Source organism: Lissotriton vulgaris, chromosome 9, assembly GCF_964263255.1.
Source record: "Lissotriton vulgaris chromosome 9, aLisVul1.2, whole genome shotgun sequence".
Lineage (NCBI taxonomy): Eukaryota > Metazoa > Chordata > Amphibia > Caudata > Salamandridae > Lissotriton > Lissotriton vulgaris.
Genome location: NC_141697.1, coordinates 1,074,375,184 through 1,074,393,718, shown reverse-complemented (window position 1 = coordinate 1,074,393,718; position 18,535 = coordinate 1,074,375,184). Strand labels below are relative to the sequence as shown.

Here is an 18,535-nt window from a genome sequence, read left to right as displayed (position 1 = left end):
CAACCCAACACCACCATAGTAACTATGGATGTGGTTGCCCTTTACACGAGCATCAATCCTGTCCTAGGCATAGAGGCCATAACTCGAGTTCTGTCCAATAGGCCAGCATCCTTATGGGCACATACCCAAATGTTAATCTCTATGATGACTCTTATCCTCAACAACAATTTCTTTATGTTCCAGAAAATCTGGTATAGACAAAAACGTGGAGTAGCCATGGGCTCCAAATTCGCGCCATCTTTTGCCAACCTATTCATGGGTGCCTTTGAAACCAGCCACATTTGGGGCACCAATGGCAGCGATTATACCGACTCCATATTATATTGGGGTCGGTATATTGATGACTGTATCTTACTGTGGACAGGCACAGACGAACTTCTCCAAAGTTTCTTCGAACACCTCAACCACAATGATTGGGAACTAAACTTCACCATGAAGTCCAGCAAAACCAATATAGAGTTTCTAGATCTAGAATTCTACATTCACGATAATAGACTACACAGTAAACTTTACAGAAAACCCACTTCATGCAATGCGATTCTTCGAGCTGACAGCTACCACCCACCACATCAGATCAGATCAATACCTTTCGGTGAATTCTTGAGAGCTAGAAGAAACTGTAGCAAGGACAACGATCTTGCTGATACTATACAAGATATGGAACAGAGATTCGGAAGACGTGGTTATCCCCAAGCCACCCTGTCCACCGCTAAAAAGAGACTTAGTAAAGTCACAAGACTAGAAACACTCAAAGGTAGCAATACTAACAAGGCGAAAGACTCAACAGTGAGGATGATCACAGAATTCAACAGTCTACATAGACCCATCCGTACCAGTATGTCCAAACATTGGAATCTACTTATAAAGGATCCAGTACTCAAGGATCTCATTCCTCTAACTCCCCAAATAACTTTTCGCAAAGGAAGAACCCTGAGGAACAGACTAAGTCCAACAGTTCCAAGAATAGACATGATTCCAAACTGGCTGACACAACGCAGCAAAGGGTTTTTCAAATGCGGTTTTTGTGTTATGTGCAAATGGGCAAAACATAAGACAATGAAATTTATCGGTCCAAATGGAGACACTTATGACATCAGAGTGAACATCAACTGCACCACGAAATATGTAATATACATAATTGAGTGTCATTGCGGCAAACAATATGTGGGTAGCACAATAAGGTGTCTCAAAGATAGGATCTCAGAACACGTGAGAGCAATACAAAAGCAAGACCCCAAATACCCTGTTGCCCTACATGTAGCCAAATGCCAACCTAACACCGAAGACTTCCGTATCAGTTTTTACGGCATTGACACTGTACCTATTCACATAAGGGGTGGCAACCGAGAACTGACGTTAAGACGCAAGGAAGCGACCTGGATTATGCGTCTGCGCAGCATTGAATTCGGTCTGAACTATGACCCTGAGATGCAATACTTCCTAGGGGACTAAAAGAGACAAAAAATACGAGAACATAGACTAACTCTAAGATTTCTTAAACACAAGAGGCCCATTGTCACAGTGCAACATTTTTACTAATGCTTATACGCAATTTTCAACTGTACCCACACACCGCAACGCCCTGTTAGTACTGTTCATTTGAACCATACTTATGTAACCACATGTATCTGGGTTTATAATGTTAGTACTGTTCATTTGAACCACACCTATGTAACCACATGTATCTGGATTTATAAATGTGCTTCACATTAATGTGTTTTATTGTCAAATCGCCTGCTGATTGATGTATTAGACAACACCAAATATTTTTGTTACTTTGACTAAGAATTTGCAATACCAAACAGCTTCCGAAACAATAACCAAGCCCAAATTCTGATTTTATATACATACTCACTCTGCTATCAGAACACCGTCTATCAGCATACCCACTGGCTAATAATATTAGCAAATAAGTACTTGTTTCTTTCCCTACAAACCGATCTCCTACGATACCACAGGTTTCTCACCGTTTCCGTCATATTATCTACAGTATTTCTTCTAAAAACAGCCATAAATTACACTTGATTGAAGGACAAGTCCGCGCTCTAGTTTCTCACCAACGTTGAGAAAAAAAAAAATAGCGGAAATAACCCTTAAGTAACCGTCCCCACTTCCTGTCAGGTGACCGTCTTCGACAAACGGCGCCGGGAACAACAAGAGGGGGAACTAAGCTAACCAGGTAAACTGTTTTAAACGTTTGTACCGGCGTTTTCGCTTAACTTAAAACACACCAGATTGGAACAGAAAAATGTTACAACACACCGCTTGGCTGTTTATTACTTCCTCTACAGGTGTACCCGCCTGATTTTGCTGTTCGAACGTTACAGCTGCAAACTTTTTCTCCTCCCGGTTATGGCCCATTTATGAGCCCAATAAGGTACGAGCATCTCTATGGTTAATCCTCTTTCCTGTGGTAGCCAACTCGTATAGCGGTTTGTCACATTCTTATTCTTTGACGTTACACATTCGTCTCACATACAGGTTCGAACTAAACTACGCGCTTAAGGCGCCTTCGTCACACTCTCGCCCGCATGGGCTTTTGGCCACATCACTAAATCCCGGCTTTCATCGAAAAAGGGTGAGTTGTTTAATGTATATAATCTTTGAATTTCGACAGGGATGACAACCCGAACTTGGCTTTGCACTAAGATAAATACATCTATAATCTACAAAAACGTGCTCGAACTTATGCATGTAATGCGTGTCTTTAACAAAACACGTGATGACCTATGTCTGACTTTCAGATTAATAGTCTTTAAAAAGTGCATTTACTAAACACACCTCTTTACTAGATAAATCCCCCCTCTTTCCGTGCCAGCGCTCACACTGACCAGTGGCGCATTTAATGATTGTTGGTCTCATTGAAACTTGTAGACACCACCATATGGCTGTGCTACAAACCTTAAACCTGGAACAGATTTTAAATTTCCTAAATACCAGGGGAAGAGCATTAGCACTTTATCCGTCTGGACCCACCACCCTATATCGGCAATATCCTTCTACCAACACAAAACCCTTATTAAATCAGACCACATGTACCGATGTAGTTGTGACAGGATACTGAACGAAATATTCTTGCCGGCTGTACTGTACTAAAGTGTTTATGCCAACAATAAGACTGCTTCCAGATAGCACTTAGATTAATATTAGACTCACCGAAAAGTCACCACAGGTTACAATGGCTTGTATACCTGTTCACTAGCACTTACACTTGTTCACTCGTTTTTATTACTTCGTAGGCCATGTCCGAATTTCTCCTTAATTAAAGCCATATCTACGTACACTGGTCATTGTGTTTGCTTTTAGAAAGATATATTTGCAGACTATCCGAAGTCACTTCCACACATTCTGTATAATCACGTTAAAAAGGAGATCACTATTCACATACACTGAAGTCACCAATACCACAAAATTTCATGTCACACATGTATGACACCATGTCACCCAATGGCATGCTTGCTTTGCATCACGAAGGGTTCACCTACCACTTTTAATATCGCGCTTATAGAACGTCCTTATAAATGTAATTTTTGTATCTATACCCAGCCCTGAAGATTCGCAGCTTGTTTCCCTGCGATGAAACACGTGTTGGCCACAACAAGAGGAACAATAAAGTATTCTCCATATCAAGGATTCTTCTCCATTATAAATTTCTTTCTGGATACATCGGTCTTGACTTTGTAACATTGTTGATGTGCTTCTATTACTAATGTTACTCCCAACCAGGAACCATTGAGTTCCAATTACTTTCTTCCTAGAGCAGGGGCTTCTGTTGCTTTTGTACACTTGTGTGGATTTCTGATCCACCCTTGAGCGGTTACGAGGGATTACCGCCCGCCCCATTGCCTGGAAAAATAATACCTGACAACCATACAATATCCTACGGTTACCCGGCTGTGCGCCTTTCACAATCTGGAATACCTCAAACCCTCTCAGTAGATCTATAAAACATTGATCTTCAATGCAAAAGAAAGACACAATGCACATCTTATTTTGTTAAGTTGTGCAGCAGAACAGTGATTGGGCCCTACAGGGTAGGATCACTGCAGAAGGTGGAGGTATTCTTATGGTTTAAGGGAAAGTAAATTTGTGATTGATCAAGGCAAGACAAAGGTCCTTATGAATATTTCCTACAAGACCGGGCAGATTATGGGTTATATAATTATCACAGTTAATTATCCGATGTTGTGGAGCTTTCTGTCGTATCACTAAAATTCCAATAAGCACAGGGCTAATATAAATCAGTCAGACTTTTAGGACTCTCAATGAAGGCCTAACTTAAACACTTTGTTTATGATTTCGTTGTGCCTCACCTGAAGACTAGTAACAGTAAGTCTGCGGGCATCATCAGATGGAGCAATTATTGGCACCATGTAGGGGCTATCTGGAATATGTTCATCGTTAAATTTTATGGACACCTCATAATCACCTAAAGACAAAGAAACAAAAGCTAAGGTCAGTCTGAGGAAGCTGTTTAATGAATTCCAAACTCAACATGTGACTTGAAAATCTCATAAAAAGAATAAATGCTGAAAACACGGTAAAACACAGAGATTCTGTTTGTTAATCTTCACATATTCAGCTTTATGTTTAAGTAAGTTTAGATTTCTACCCACCGGGTTCTTGGGCAATGTACGCAACACCACAAGATCCATCCTTTCGATCTTCAAATGAGATCTCTGCCTTGCTTGGGCCTTCGACGGCAACAGCAAGCCCTCCAGCCCCTGCTTCTCGCGTCCATATGCTAAATTCAGCTGTTAAAACAAGGAGCAAGATTAGAAGATAGGCACAGTACATTTCTCAAACTATGCCATTAACAGGATGTTTGAATGTTATTAAAACTACAGAATGTACACACCCTCACCACTCTTCTTCTTTATTGCTTCATTCGATTTTTGTTTAAAATCATAAAAGCGTACAGTTAAAAAATACAATCATAATTAAAAAAAAACATACATATGAAGTCACAAATTATCTGCAAGTTAAAAAATTAAAAACATTTGCTCACCCTGTACATATGACTATCTTAGAAATAACACACTTTACAGGATTCGTGATAACAGTTCTGACAGTACATCAAAAAGAGAGGTAATAGGGGTTGCAGTATTTAAGATTGTTATACGGTAGATCAAAACTGTTAAGCGCGGGGATACTACGGCACTGTGGTACGCAAACTCCTCTGCCCATCCTGGTATTATCCTCAGCCGTTGGTCTAGGGGCTAAGATATATGAGGTACTTGGGTAGAAATCGTGAAGGTCCCAGGTAGATATGGGACCATCACCTTCTTTGGGAGGCCAAGTTTGGAGGTATGGAACAATATGTCTACTCCTAAATCTTATTAGTACCAAGTCACCAGTGATGTCTTTTGGGAGGGGACCTAACCAGCCCACTCTCCTCACACTCATGATCCTTCCGTCAAGATCATGGGACAGGGGTCTATTTTTTTGATAGCCAAAACTTTACCTTATTTAACAGGTCATGTTGTCTCTGTTTTTCCCTGTTTGAGTTGCGGGACTCCCGAGAGGACGCACACAAATGGAGCGGCCTCTGGAGGTAGATGAATTCGAGAAACCCTATTACGGTCTACTCTGGTAACAGCATTGTGCACTATAGTGGGTTTAAGAGGGGCTTTAGGAACATTTGGGGGCGAAGAGGAGGAAACTATTATTTGGGTTTGGGCAGCTTTGTCTTGTGTGGTTGGTTTAGATACGTTCAGGGGGGCAATTGACGTGGGATGATTAGATATTGTAACTTTGGTAGAAGGTGACGAATTAAGTTTAATTGTTTCCTCAATCCCTGTCAGTCTATCCCCCAAGGTGTTAATTTTGTCAATCAGGGGGTATATAATGGATTTGATCAGTTGTTCGATCATAGACAATAAAGCCATCTGGGAAGTGGGTGCTAGATCGTCTGATTTATTCGCCACCTCTGGATTTGGGGGGGAATTGTTAGAAGACAAAGTTGGACTTGGGGGCCCATTTTGTAATTTTTGTAATTTACGTTTACTCCCATTATATTTGTCCCCGTCATGCTTCCTTTTGGCAGATGTAGCCCAAGCGGGTACTATACTTTGAGTATTGGCTTTTGTGAAAATAGAGAAGGGTTCCAGCATAGTCTCGTTAGGGGTTGATGGGTTTGTGTTGTTTGGCGGGGAGGGTAATCCTGCTGGGGCATACCTAGTCTTACATAGACTGTTTAGTTCCTCCAACAATGAGAGGCTACACCCTGTATTGGTTATTTGTGAAGGGGATTGATTACTAGCTAGGCTGGCTGGAAATTTTTTCAATATCTCTGCGCGTAGATAACAGTGTACTATTTGTGTTCGTGTCAATCGTCACAGGGCAGGAATCCAACCAGAGAGCTGTTTTAGTGGTAACCCGCTTACGAATCATAGTAAGAAATGAAGGTAATAAGGTTAATAAAGTTTATAAGGCAGGAGCTACTGTCCAGGGCAAAAAAGTAAATCGGTAGCTTTACCTCCTCATGAAAAGCCAAGGGGGGTGGCCCGTCCCGTCCTCCTCAGGCCTCTGAGGGCCACAGAGGGCCCGCCCTTTGCCCGGGCTTAGCCCGGCTGGTCCCGCGCGCGTCCTCGCGGGACGAAGGAGCAGGCGAGTCTTTATGCGCCTCCTGGCGCGTGTGAAATGCGTGATCTGCCCCTGTGGCTCCTGGGGCTTGCAGTCAGGCAGGCAATGTGATCCGGGGCGCTGGACCGGCGGAGCAAAGCCCGGCCGGTCAGTGAGGGCGGGGGGCAGAGCTAAGCCCGGCCGCGAGGGAAGGAAACAGCACAACAACGGACACCAAGTGACTCTGCAGCAGGCGAGTCTTTATGCGCCTCCTGGCGCGTGTGAAATGCGTGATCTGCCCCTGTGGCTCCTGGGGCTTGCAGTCAGGCAGGCAATGTGATCCGGGGCGCTGGACCGGCGGACCAAAGCCCGGCCGGTCAGTGAGGGTGGGGGGCGGAGCTAAGCCCGGCCGCGAGGGAAGGAAACAGCACAACAACGGACACCAAGTGACTCTGCAGCAGGCGAGTCTTTATGCGCCTCCTGGCGCGTGTGAAATGCGTGATCTGCCCCTGTGGCTCCTGGGGCTTGCAGTCAGGCAGGCAATGTGATCCGGGGCGCTGGACCGGCGGACCAAAGCCCGGCCGGTCAGTGAGGGCGGGGGGCGGAGCTAAGCCCGGCCGCGAGGGAAGGAAACAGCACAACAACGGACACCAAGTGACTCTGCAGCAGGCGAGTCTTTATACGCCTCCTGGTGCGTGTGAAATGCGTGATCTGCCCCTGTGGCTCCTGGGGCTTGCAGTCAGGCAGGCAATGCGATCCGGGGCGCTGGACCGGCGGAGCAAAGCCCGGCCGGTCAGTGAGGGCGGGGGGCGGAGCTAAGCCCGGCCGCGAGGGAAGGAAACAGCACAACAACGGACACCAAGTGACTGCAGCAGGCGAGTCTTTATGCGCCTCCTGGCGCGTGTGAAATGCGTGATCTGCCCCTGTGGCTCCTGGGGCTTGCATTCAGGCAGGCAATGTGATCCGGGGCGCTGGACCGGCAGAGCAAAGCCCGGCCGGTCAGTGAGGGCGTGGGGCGGAGCTAAGCCCGGCCGCGAGGGAAGGAAACAGCACAACAACGGACACCCTCACAAACAGCATTATGCATTAGCAAGAAGACACTGTTTTGGGTCAATATAACAATATTGACTCTTTAGAGACTTTTATGGTTATCAACAGTTTACTTAATCACATCTCCAGCAATGTTGGGTGCCACTTTGATGAAAGTCATGTTCGTATGGTTCAAGCATAATACAGCAGCAATCAGAGCTGAGAAAGACTGCTGAACTTCGTCAGCCATTACTGTCTGTGAGCAGACACACTGCTGCAAGAATTAACTCATAGTTTACAAAGAGAGGGTCGTTTAGGTCTAAAGATTTAATACACAGAAGGGAACTGCAGAAGAAAAGCTATCAAAGACTCCTGAGAAATGGAGCACAAAATGTCTTGCCTGAGAGCATGCTAAGTCATGCAGAGATCACACCATCTCTGTGGAAAGATGGCTACTGAGCTCTGTGCACACTAATGGTGTACTATCAATAAGCATTTCAAATGAAGCTGGGGCACAAGTGCTAGTAAGGCAATGAAGTGTCAATACTAACCAGTTCACCATGTCTTTGCAGGATTATGGGTTGGTCATCAATGTATTCTTTTTTTCTGAAACAAAACTCCAAATCAAGCACCAAACCTTGTCCTTGATGCACAGGGAGATGTGCCTCTGTGTGTCAGAGATATCTGGCATGTTTTAATGCCCCGGGCTGCCATGTTCCCATGGTAGGCTGGGACGGTAAGAAGCAGAGTCAGAAGGCCCACCCTAAAAGGGGAAGGGATTCTGATGCAGTGAAACTGGCAACCCTGTGGTGAATGAGCCTCAGACTGAAGCTCCACCAAGGAAACCAAGGTCTTAGCCATCTAGGAACCAGGAGTGTGGGAAAACTGGACATCTGCTGATTTAGAGTGGTTGTCCCATTACTACCTACTAGGTGATCTAAGTAAGACCTACACTTTCAGCAAAGACAGTACATTTACAACTCTATGAATACCCACCTGGAACTCCGGCTTCTCCTCGCTCCAGTCCCGGACCTCCAGCTTTTACTTTGTTGGCACCGCCTTCACCAAGAGGCCCAACAGTGAACTGGAAGGGGCTTCCTGGAACATGCTGCCCTCGGTACTTCACGTCCACAGTATGGACTCCCATTTCTTGAGGTACAAATCGAACACAGTATGTGTTTTTGCCAAGGTCCAGGATTTCTGCGTCATTCACTTTTCGGGAGGGACTTGTCACTTTGGCCGCCATGTCACGGCTGTCAATTTCTGAAAGAGTATAAGAAGAAGAGTTTCTTGATGGTTTGATCAACATAAAAGAACCAACGCATAATCCTCTACAGGGCATAGCACAAGCTTGTGGTGCTATGACTACTGAGACAAAAGATGTCCAGCAGCTATACCTAAAACTACTGGGCAGCAGGCTTAAAAACCCACAAAGAAGACACTGCCTCTGTATAAAACAATGCACAAAGTCAAAGCTTTTTCTAGCTTACTATGGACTCTAAGAATTCCTTTATATGAGGGTCAGGATGATGGCATACCAAAATAACGGGAAAGGAGCTTGGCATAAAACCATCATTGTCAGTGCTGAACATTCTGGGATGTGAAGAGATGTGGCAGAAATATGCTTCACTTAGCATCAAAGACCATGCATAAGAAATATCCTACCACTGATAGGTTAAAGGTATGAAACTGAGAGAAGAAGGATTCACTAGAATGCTAGAAAGGCTCATCCATGCGCATGTACAATCAAGACACAAACGATTAAAAAGGATGTTAGAACCTAAATATATTGTAAACTCAGTTTTACATGAGCTGCCTCTAATTCAAGGTACCCGTTATTAAATTATAGACTTTCAGTCACCATGATAAAAACTGATCCCTGGGGTCGAAGTCTATTAATACAATTAACCATGTTTATCTGGTTAATTCCATGATCTGGAATATATATTTTCCACTAATCTGATGTAAATGTCAAAGAGAAGTAGGTAAACTATAAATGTACCAAGGAACATGTAATTGTAATGAACATTTAAAAAACACGTAAGTATTGATATAATGGTGCAAATTTACTCTGTAGTGTACACTGCTTCTCTCTAAATGTGTTTGTCTATTTAGTATCATACACAGATTAAAATGTTGTGCCTTAGGAAATTACTGCTACCAGGAGTACAGCAAAGGTGCAAATCTACCCACAGTTTGTCACTACAGCATTAAGCGAAAACATGAAACTACATGAACATGTAACTCAAGTAAACTCAATCAAAAATCGGTTAATCATTTAAAACACTTTTTTGAATCCAACCAGCAGATCATTTAATTAAAAAGAAATAACTAACTCTTTTTCTATCCATCACTGAAGTTAAAATCCTCTCTATTCCATCTTATTTGAGCTAAGTGAGGACATTAAACTTAAATAGCATTAAGGCTGCACTCATTAGAAGAGGTGCAGCACTAACAGACTTTCAGAATAGGAATGTGGCAGTACAGTACCTCAACTTTGTACCAATATTAAAATCTCGTTCAAAACTAAAACAAAGAAAGTTATATTAGATAATGCTACCAGTTTTAGATCCTGCTCTGAAATGGCCCTTATTTCAAAGTTTTAAAATGCAACTGAAATAATTGATAATAAGGTTTCAAATCTATGTACATTTTGGTCCCTCCATCTTTAATTTTCATATTTTTAATATGGCGAGTTAGAGGGAAACACAATGTTCATCCCAATTCTATAAAGCAAATACATTTGAAGCATGCTGGATTTTTCAAATTAGCACATTTTGCCAACCTCAGACTTCACATGCTCAGTGCAATAACGCACCCGCCGTCCCTACAGACCCTGCACTCAATGGCTCAGCATTTTCTTGACCCCAGATGTAAAATGTACTTTGGAAAGATTCCCTCCGTTCACAAGTTGATGGCTCTATAGGCACATGCTGGGTAGATTGGCTCATGGGACTTGGATGACTTTCCTTCCGCTTAACAGACAGGGAGGGGCTCTTAGAGAAGAGGGAGAGGCTCTCCAGAGAAACAGCAAGTTGAAACCAAGAAACTACAAGGATAGAATGGGAGAAAAAGAGAGAGAGAAGAAAAGAAAGACAGTATAGGGAAAATACAGATTCAGGAAATAGAAACAGTCAAGTAGTGATGTTAGACATCTTACATTATACAAGCGTTAATTAAATATGTCTTTTACATGAGCACGCTATTTGTTTGAAGTAATGATGTTGTTGAAGTCCACTGTGATACTAACTGTATATTGCGGTTGACCGTCTGAAAGAGCATTAGTTGCATTTATCTGTTTTCTCACCCTCTTTACAGACTCCAATCCTGTTCCATACCATCAAATGCAAGAAGAGTTAAGATTGTCAAATGCTTGAGAACAACATATGAATGGAGTAGCTCTATTTAAGGATATGTAATGCAAAGCAAAAATGAAAAAAAACAGATTTGAACAAAAAAACCCAATAAAAATGAATGGAGTAGCTCTATTACAATATAATATAATGAAGTCAGTCCTTACTGCCACTGATATTAACACAGGATAGGAAAATGAGCTGAGAATGTAAATGCTTAGTTTATCTCCTGCCTTCAACTCAAACATAGGTATCTCCTTTAAATTAAGGCGTGTAGCTGACTTGTATTATAGTGAGTATTCAATTTAAGGTAATTTGATATAGAATGGTTGCATTATGAATACCACAAAGTTCCAACTAAAGTGACAAAGACAGCACACCCTGATTTTTTCAAGAACAAAAGACTTATTTTCATCAATGATGGCTAAAGGGAAACAGATTGAATGTGGTAACTACAAAAAAAAAATCAGATTTATCTTCATTTGACTGGATGGTTTTGCAAAGGGATACAGCGATGATGATGAGTGGTTTGAAACTGACCCGGGTGCAAAGTGTTAAAATATCCTTCCGAACTTTCAAAACATTTTGTGTCCTGTTTGTGAATGACTAAATTCTCTCCATTCTACATCCAGTAGGCAGATGTTTACTTCATTTAAGACAATCTCAAAATTTGCATCACTGCTGGCATTCTCATTAGACAGTCAACTGACCGACTATAAAGTATATTCTTCCTTGCAAAAGCAAAAAAAAATATTATGGTGGCAGTGACTTGGGATTAGACACACTGCTTGCAGTGGAAATGTCAGTCTCTACTTCTCCTTATACAGCGCATTACCTGTACATTAAATAAACAAGCTAACACAATTCAACAGGGGCTTTGAAGAGATAGAAGACAATATGCGATATAAAGGAATGTTCATTTAACCGTTCACTTGAAGCAGGAAATCTAGACTCCCTACAATACACTCTGGAGAATCACAATGCAGTCTACATGCAACTTAGAAATCTGTGAGAAAACGAGTTACATTTTAGCTTCCTATAATGACAAACATCCATTAAGTTTGGGCAAGAAGCACATTTTCTTTACTCAATGCATTATGATTAGGACCATGACTCCCATGCAAGAGGGTCTCTCTGTACTGAATTTACAGTACAGTTTAATTAATTACAGCAAATTAATTTTAATATTTAATTTCAAAGTTGTATAAGGAGATGACAAGCTTCTGGTTATTTTAGAGCAAGAATTTGAAAGGCCATTTACTACATGCAAATCACCTGTAGTCAAGCATGAAAAGTTAATTGTTAAGTTGCTTTCTACACAAGTGGGGTTTGAACCAGTGCTGAAGTTTGGATTCAGGGCCATCAATACTCAAGGGTCGGGACTCGTAAGAATCTGCCTGCAGGTTTAAGTCATTTTCAGAATTGTTGGGTGTCGTGGTGAGCAGTTGCTGTGCAAAGGTTCAGGAGTTATGATTTGGGAGTTGCCTGGAGAGTTTAAGTATTATGTGTCTTTTTCCCAGCATGCTTTGAGAAACGTGCTGAAAACCTAAACTTAATCCTTGCTTCTACAGGGAGCCAGTGATACTTTATGTTACACCCTCATGGGTCAGGTCATTAGTCAGGGTACATGGATGATTCAAAGAGGTCTATTGAATCTGAGGACATGTAAGACTTCAGTGTGGCACCAGAAACCCCTCACACCTTTACCTATGCATACGTTTTAGGTATGGACACTCAATAGTCCCCTCCTATACGTTGTACTACTCCTTCTAGCTTAGGCAGAGTGTTTTCAAACAAACCACTGTGAGGCTTAAATCTCAAATTATTCACCAATAATTTCATTTTCCGTGTCAGAGGAAGGTACATTGAAATGTTCAGAAAGTTTGCACAGTGATGAGCCTTGAGGATTTCAATATTTCGAGGTTTTCATTCTTATTTCCATCCACTGAGGTGCCAAATTTAGCAAGAATACTGCATCAGTATCCAGCTCCAAGAACTACTGGTACCGATGCAATTGGCAGTTCTGTTTGCAGAAACACTGGACCTCTAGAGTATTCCGCTGCAAATGAAGAATAGCTTCAAGACTAGGGCTCATGTACCGATTCCTGCAAGTGTTTCAAACTTTTAGGTATGTTTCCCAGCACACCTTCAGACAGGTTTTACTTCCTGAAAGAAGTGCAGGGGAAAATAGTCAGGACAGCATTTAAAAAACATTACATACAATAGGGCCCTACGTCCTTGCCCATTCTCATCTAGATGATACATAACAGTTGCCCTGGGTAAACATAGGTCTAGCCATGGGCACCCAAGACGCGAGATCCATTTGGACATTTGTCAAACTCTTTTAAAAGTTACAGATTTAGTGACCAATAATAGGGGAACTATGTTAATGCTATTTACTCCCTTCTACGGGGAATTAAAATTATCACAAGAGTTTGCAGATAATAGTGTGTGTTGCTGGGGATCTTAACACGTCGTATAATATACAGCTATGGGAGCTGGAGTCAATGACCAGTCTCTCCTTTTGATCAGTAAGAATACACAAATAGCACTTGAACAGTCACAGACAAGATTTCAAATGACTAATATGACTGTGTAAAAATGTAAGTTTTAATACATCAAAGACTATAAAAAAAATCATACAGAACAAAGCATAGCCAGTCTGCCATCAATCACTTTCAAACAAAACTGTAGATAATTTCACCCACTCCATGCCTTTTGGATAGTTTTTCACTATACCATAAAACATACATACATTCAATTGCAAGTTCCATGTTAAACTTAAATTACACACCAGATTGATAAGACTCCAAGGCTTCACACATACTGTAATATAACTTGTTATAAAGCCACTCTGACTTTGAGTAAATCATTCAAACATTCTAATGTAAAAAAATAAGACTTTAAAAAAGTTCAATCAGATCACCTATAAACGTACCAAATACGGAAAATTAAAATATAATATAATAATTAGTATTGGAACGCTGATAGACACAATTATATGGAAACAGTCAATAATACATTAAACATTACTTTTATTATCATAAAAAATAATATTACCTGGAATCTTCAAATTAAGGTCGCAAATGCCTCCCACTGTAGCCACAGAAGGGGCACGTCTTTTGCGAGTGATGCTTTCCTTCACCCGTCCCTCACCAGTGACTTTTGCAGTGTAAGGACTTCCTATACACACAAACAGGAACCACAAAGTCAGGCACAAACAAAATAACCACCTTAACTCCCTGCATTTAAATGATGTATTTGACATCTTGCAAATAGGATGGCTTTCACTTTCAGTAAAGCCACTTAAGTTTGTACAGCAGTGCATTTATTCATTGCATAACCATCCTAAATTTTGCAAAACCTATGAAATGATGAAAACAAACTTAGGTGTGTGTTTAGTGGAATGAGGCCATATCTAGCAAGGTGAGCATTTTCAAATGAAAGTTTTACACGCAACATTGCACACAATTATTTGGTTTCATAGTTGGGCAATATGACCTGCATCTGTGGTAGAATGTCAGAACAAATGTACGGGCAACAGAAGAATAAATGCAGTAGCTCACAGCAGCCAACTCACAAAATTTAATCAAAAAGACTTACACCTTGATCTAGAGTAAACTTCTGACTTTCATGAAATTCAGAAATAATTCTGAGAGTCATCCTGGAAGCTGCAACTGATGCAGATTCCCTGGAGTAATGAGTACCATTTATGTATAAGGAAATTAACTTTTGAAAACTACACCGCATTTGCACTAGTTAATAATTTGTTTATATCTCCAAACATGAAACCATAAATCAGTGTTATTTATTTCTTGTATTGTGAGCACTAAGATTAGATCACCAATACTTCTAAAACATTAACTAATATATATTGTAGATTGCAATGTATATTTTACAACATACACGTCACTGAGCCCTACCAATATCACTGCATTGATCATAGTTGTTAAATCTCACAATAAATACCCTAGAACTCCTTAAAGGGGCAAGGATCTCAGTAAGCACAGGCAAAGGGTGAGCTGGAACTTCTGCAAAAAAGAAAATTTTGGGTTGGCATAAGTTATTGTCACCTAGGCTAAAATTCAAGTGTTCAGTTAATGGGGCCACCGGGGATATATAAGGTGGTTAGTGACGGGGAATGACTGGTCACAGTTGAAGTGGAGGCCTAGTTGTAGCTCCAAATGCTCTCCAGAACTAGTTGTTCGAAAAGGGGTTAACTTGAGTTGGGAATACTATGTAGATCTTCCAGAGATACCAACATTTAGAGGCCTGTAACTCTCAAATAGCTGTCAACAGGTTAATATTTCTGGTGGCAGGGACAATGAAGGAACAGAGCAGAGGGGAGGTCACTGGCAACACTGATATTTAAGGTTGGAGTCTCAAAATAACTTCTAACCATAACATTCCCCATATCATTTGTCAAAGAGAGATGGTTCAAACTATTTCTGAATATTTAGGATGGAACGGAAAAATTCTCAAGTTAGTTTAGGACTGGAAGTTAGATTGACCTAAGCCACAGTGTAGGCTCACCACTAAGACTGTACAATCATGGTTTAAGCACCTCCAGGACACCATACCTGTGTGGGGGTCACACCCAACCGTTTTCAGACTCCTCTGTCTTCAGGGTGGTTTTAATTAACCAAGCAGCCATTCATTAAGATCCATAATGATAGGCATTGCTCTGGCTAGCACGCTCAGGCTGCCCCTCTAATTTCCTTAGAGACACCAGCTTTAATCTTCTAAACAGGGCAAAGCAGCAACACTCTTCTGATGACCCAGACCATGTCCCATTATTTGGGCAGAATAGCAACAAAGTGTGTCCTAGTTATACCTTTCTTTGATCTTGTAGATAGATATCTACATGGAGCTGGCCCCCAGTTCAGGAGACCACTGGTGGGAATCAATTAATGCAGCTATCCAGTCTGTGGCATTCCTTTCAAACTAGAGGAGAGGGCGCTAGGTGAACAAGTGATCAAGTAGAGACATATTACCGGTGCAACAAGCCTAATTTCCTGAGCAAGAACTCTTCTGTTCTCAAGCAGTCCCCACACAGGACAAAAGAGAAAGTCAGAGAAGGGCTCATAAATATGAATTTCAGGAGGATTATATTCTGGGTGAACTAACCAGAACTGGTTAGCTGGGCAAATCTAACCTCAGATCTTTCTATTCTCTGAAGGATCTAGATGTAGATTTGGCTAGATAGTCAGTTTTGGTTCGTTTTATGCTCAATGGCAGACGTACATTCCAGCAAGATGTAAATATGGTTTCCCCAAACAAGCCCTCAGAGGATAGATTAATGGGCAGGATGCATGAATGGCATCACGTTCACAAAGGCAACATCCACCTTGTGAAAAAAGAACCATTCAGACAGCATATGGAGACATAAGCATTTACCATATATGTAGAAACACTACAGAAATGCCACATGAACTACAGCCCATTACATAAATGCAGGAGAAATTAATAAGGCCATGCATTGTTGGATGAGGAGAATTTCTATGATCAGTGCTGATGTTTCTCTCTCTTCTGAGTACAAGTGAAAATGTATGGTCCACTTCATGGTGATCAGCCACCACTCATCTCACGTCTTCTTCTTGGTGAGTGGGCAGTGACCTCGCCCCACTATGAAATAAAATGCACTATAGGTCCACTCTGCACTGCTGGTTTGAGAAACCAACATGGAAGCACCCTCACTAGACAACCGTTTGATGAGCCCACTGAGGGAAAGCAGCAGGAGAGGTCAGTAAAACTATCACAAAGGGCAAGATGGTACAGTTCACAGCACCGTAGAGGGAATCGTGTTCCTACGGTGTACACTACAATACGTAATAACAGTAGTAGTGTACAGGCATTATCATCATTAGTAGCAGTAGTACCACCCATAGTATTATTAATTATCCTCCAAAACTAGGAAGCTCCAGAAATTCTTAGAACAAGGTTACCTCTGTTCAACTCCACAAAGTGAAAATGTTTGGAAACCGCTACCAGTTTCCAAACACAATAGCAAATTTATTTGTTCCAAACATAGTTCACTTTTTTAAACATAGTAGTATGATGTGTGGGTATAAGTGGTTGTTTATCCCTTATCTCAAGTGAATAAACGCTGAATGGCTTGCAAGGGGCACAGCTGCTGGAGTCTGAGATAGTCTAAAGGAGAAATCAAAACATTATAGGATTTCCTGCTCATTCACCGTGCCCAGGGTTGCTGGATGGTGCACCATTTCTTGGTGTCCATCATGCAGTCCATTGTTTTATGTAAACCTCCTCTAAAGGTTATGTTAACCTAGTGATTTCTTTCTTACCTGGAACATGCTCATCTGCAAATTTTATGGACACAATGTAGACACCTGGTTCGGTTGGACAGTAGGAGACCTTGCAGGTGCCATCATCCAGATCCTCCGTTTGGATGTCGACCTTACTAGGCCCTTCAATTGCCAGAGACAGCCCACCATAACCTGGAATGGAAACGCATACATGAAAAGACAAAGTATCTAGACCTCCTATGATACACTCAAGCCTTACTCAGATTTAAATCCAAGAAGGACGTCACTCACCATCAAAGGAAGTATGACAATTAAAAGTAATTTAAATGTTGGAAAATAGATCCACAAATTAAATTGTGCATCAGAGTGCCACTATGGGTTGCAAATTGCTGAATTTGCAGTCAAAAACCCATATGCTCAATTACTAAATCATGGTTTATTGATTATGATTTTTCCTATTGTAAATTCCACTAATGAATGGGGAAAATCCCCAAGTATGGCAGAATTGTGGAAGTTGTAAGTTTAGGGGCAGAATGTAGAAAAGGGCATGTCAGGGGACTGCAGCGCAGAGACATGAGGAGCATGCAAGGTTCTTGGAACACCGCAGAGTCAGAATTTATTTCTATTTACTAACACTGACCATACCCACTCTGGATAAACACATATAATACTTAAACAGGTGGGGATAGCTATATTTAAGGGATGAGAAAGATTACAGAGCATTTTTGGGTGAGTTGTCTGAAAATAGAGATTTCTCCACCTGGAGAAAAATATGTTTTTAGTTTCTACTTCCATCACAAAGACCATATGGATAAGTCAGTATAGGAAGTAGGAGAAACCACTATTTGCACATATATATTTGTATTCCTTGGGAGTATTAATAATCCACAAAAAATTACAATCTGTGATCCATATATTAAAACAATACATTTGATGGGTAAAATGCTTGCAAAAGACTGAACCACTTGCAGTCTCCCAGGGCGCATACCAGCTTATCATTATTTGCTCACTGCGCTACAAAAGATTTGGAGCCAGAAGGGGCAAATCAGTTTAGTCCTGCTCTAACGCGTACAATTCAGCCAAAACGAACTCTCACGTCTTCAGAGCAGGAACACAAGCAACCATAGAGCTGTTTCAGTCTAGTCGGGCCTCATCAGTGAGGTGCAGTGTGGGCCCTGTGGCACAATATGCGCAGTACTCACATCTGGGAATACCCTTCTCACTTAGGACATCACATTGCAAATCAATCTCCAGGAAGGGATAATTAGGATCCAATGAAAATTCAGACAATTTTTGGGATGATATTTAATTTCAGGGTGCAAA

General features: G+C 41.5%; 1 protein-coding gene across 4 annotated transcripts in view; it reads right to left on the bottom strand.

The window, feature by feature from the left end:
- Nucleotides 1-18,535, bottom strand: part of FLNB (filamin B) — a 476,237-nt gene that overhangs the window by 58,980 nt on the left and 398,722 nt on the right. For all 4 annotated transcript variants that reach the window (XM_086939044.1, XM_086939045.1, XM_086939046.1 and 1 more), the window contains 5 exons: nt 17,252-17,404; nt 14,007-14,129; nt 8,590-8,856; nt 4,617-4,754; nt 4,314-4,429 (listed from right to left, as the gene is read on the bottom strand). In XM_086939044.1, coding sequence (XP_086795170.1) covers nt 4,314-4,429; nt 4,617-4,754; nt 8,590-8,856; nt 14,007-14,129; nt 17,252-17,404 — 797 coding nt within the window. The remainder of the gene's footprint in view (nt 1-4,313; nt 4,430-4,616; nt 4,755-8,589; nt 8,857-14,006; nt 14,130-17,251; nt 17,405-18,535) is intronic.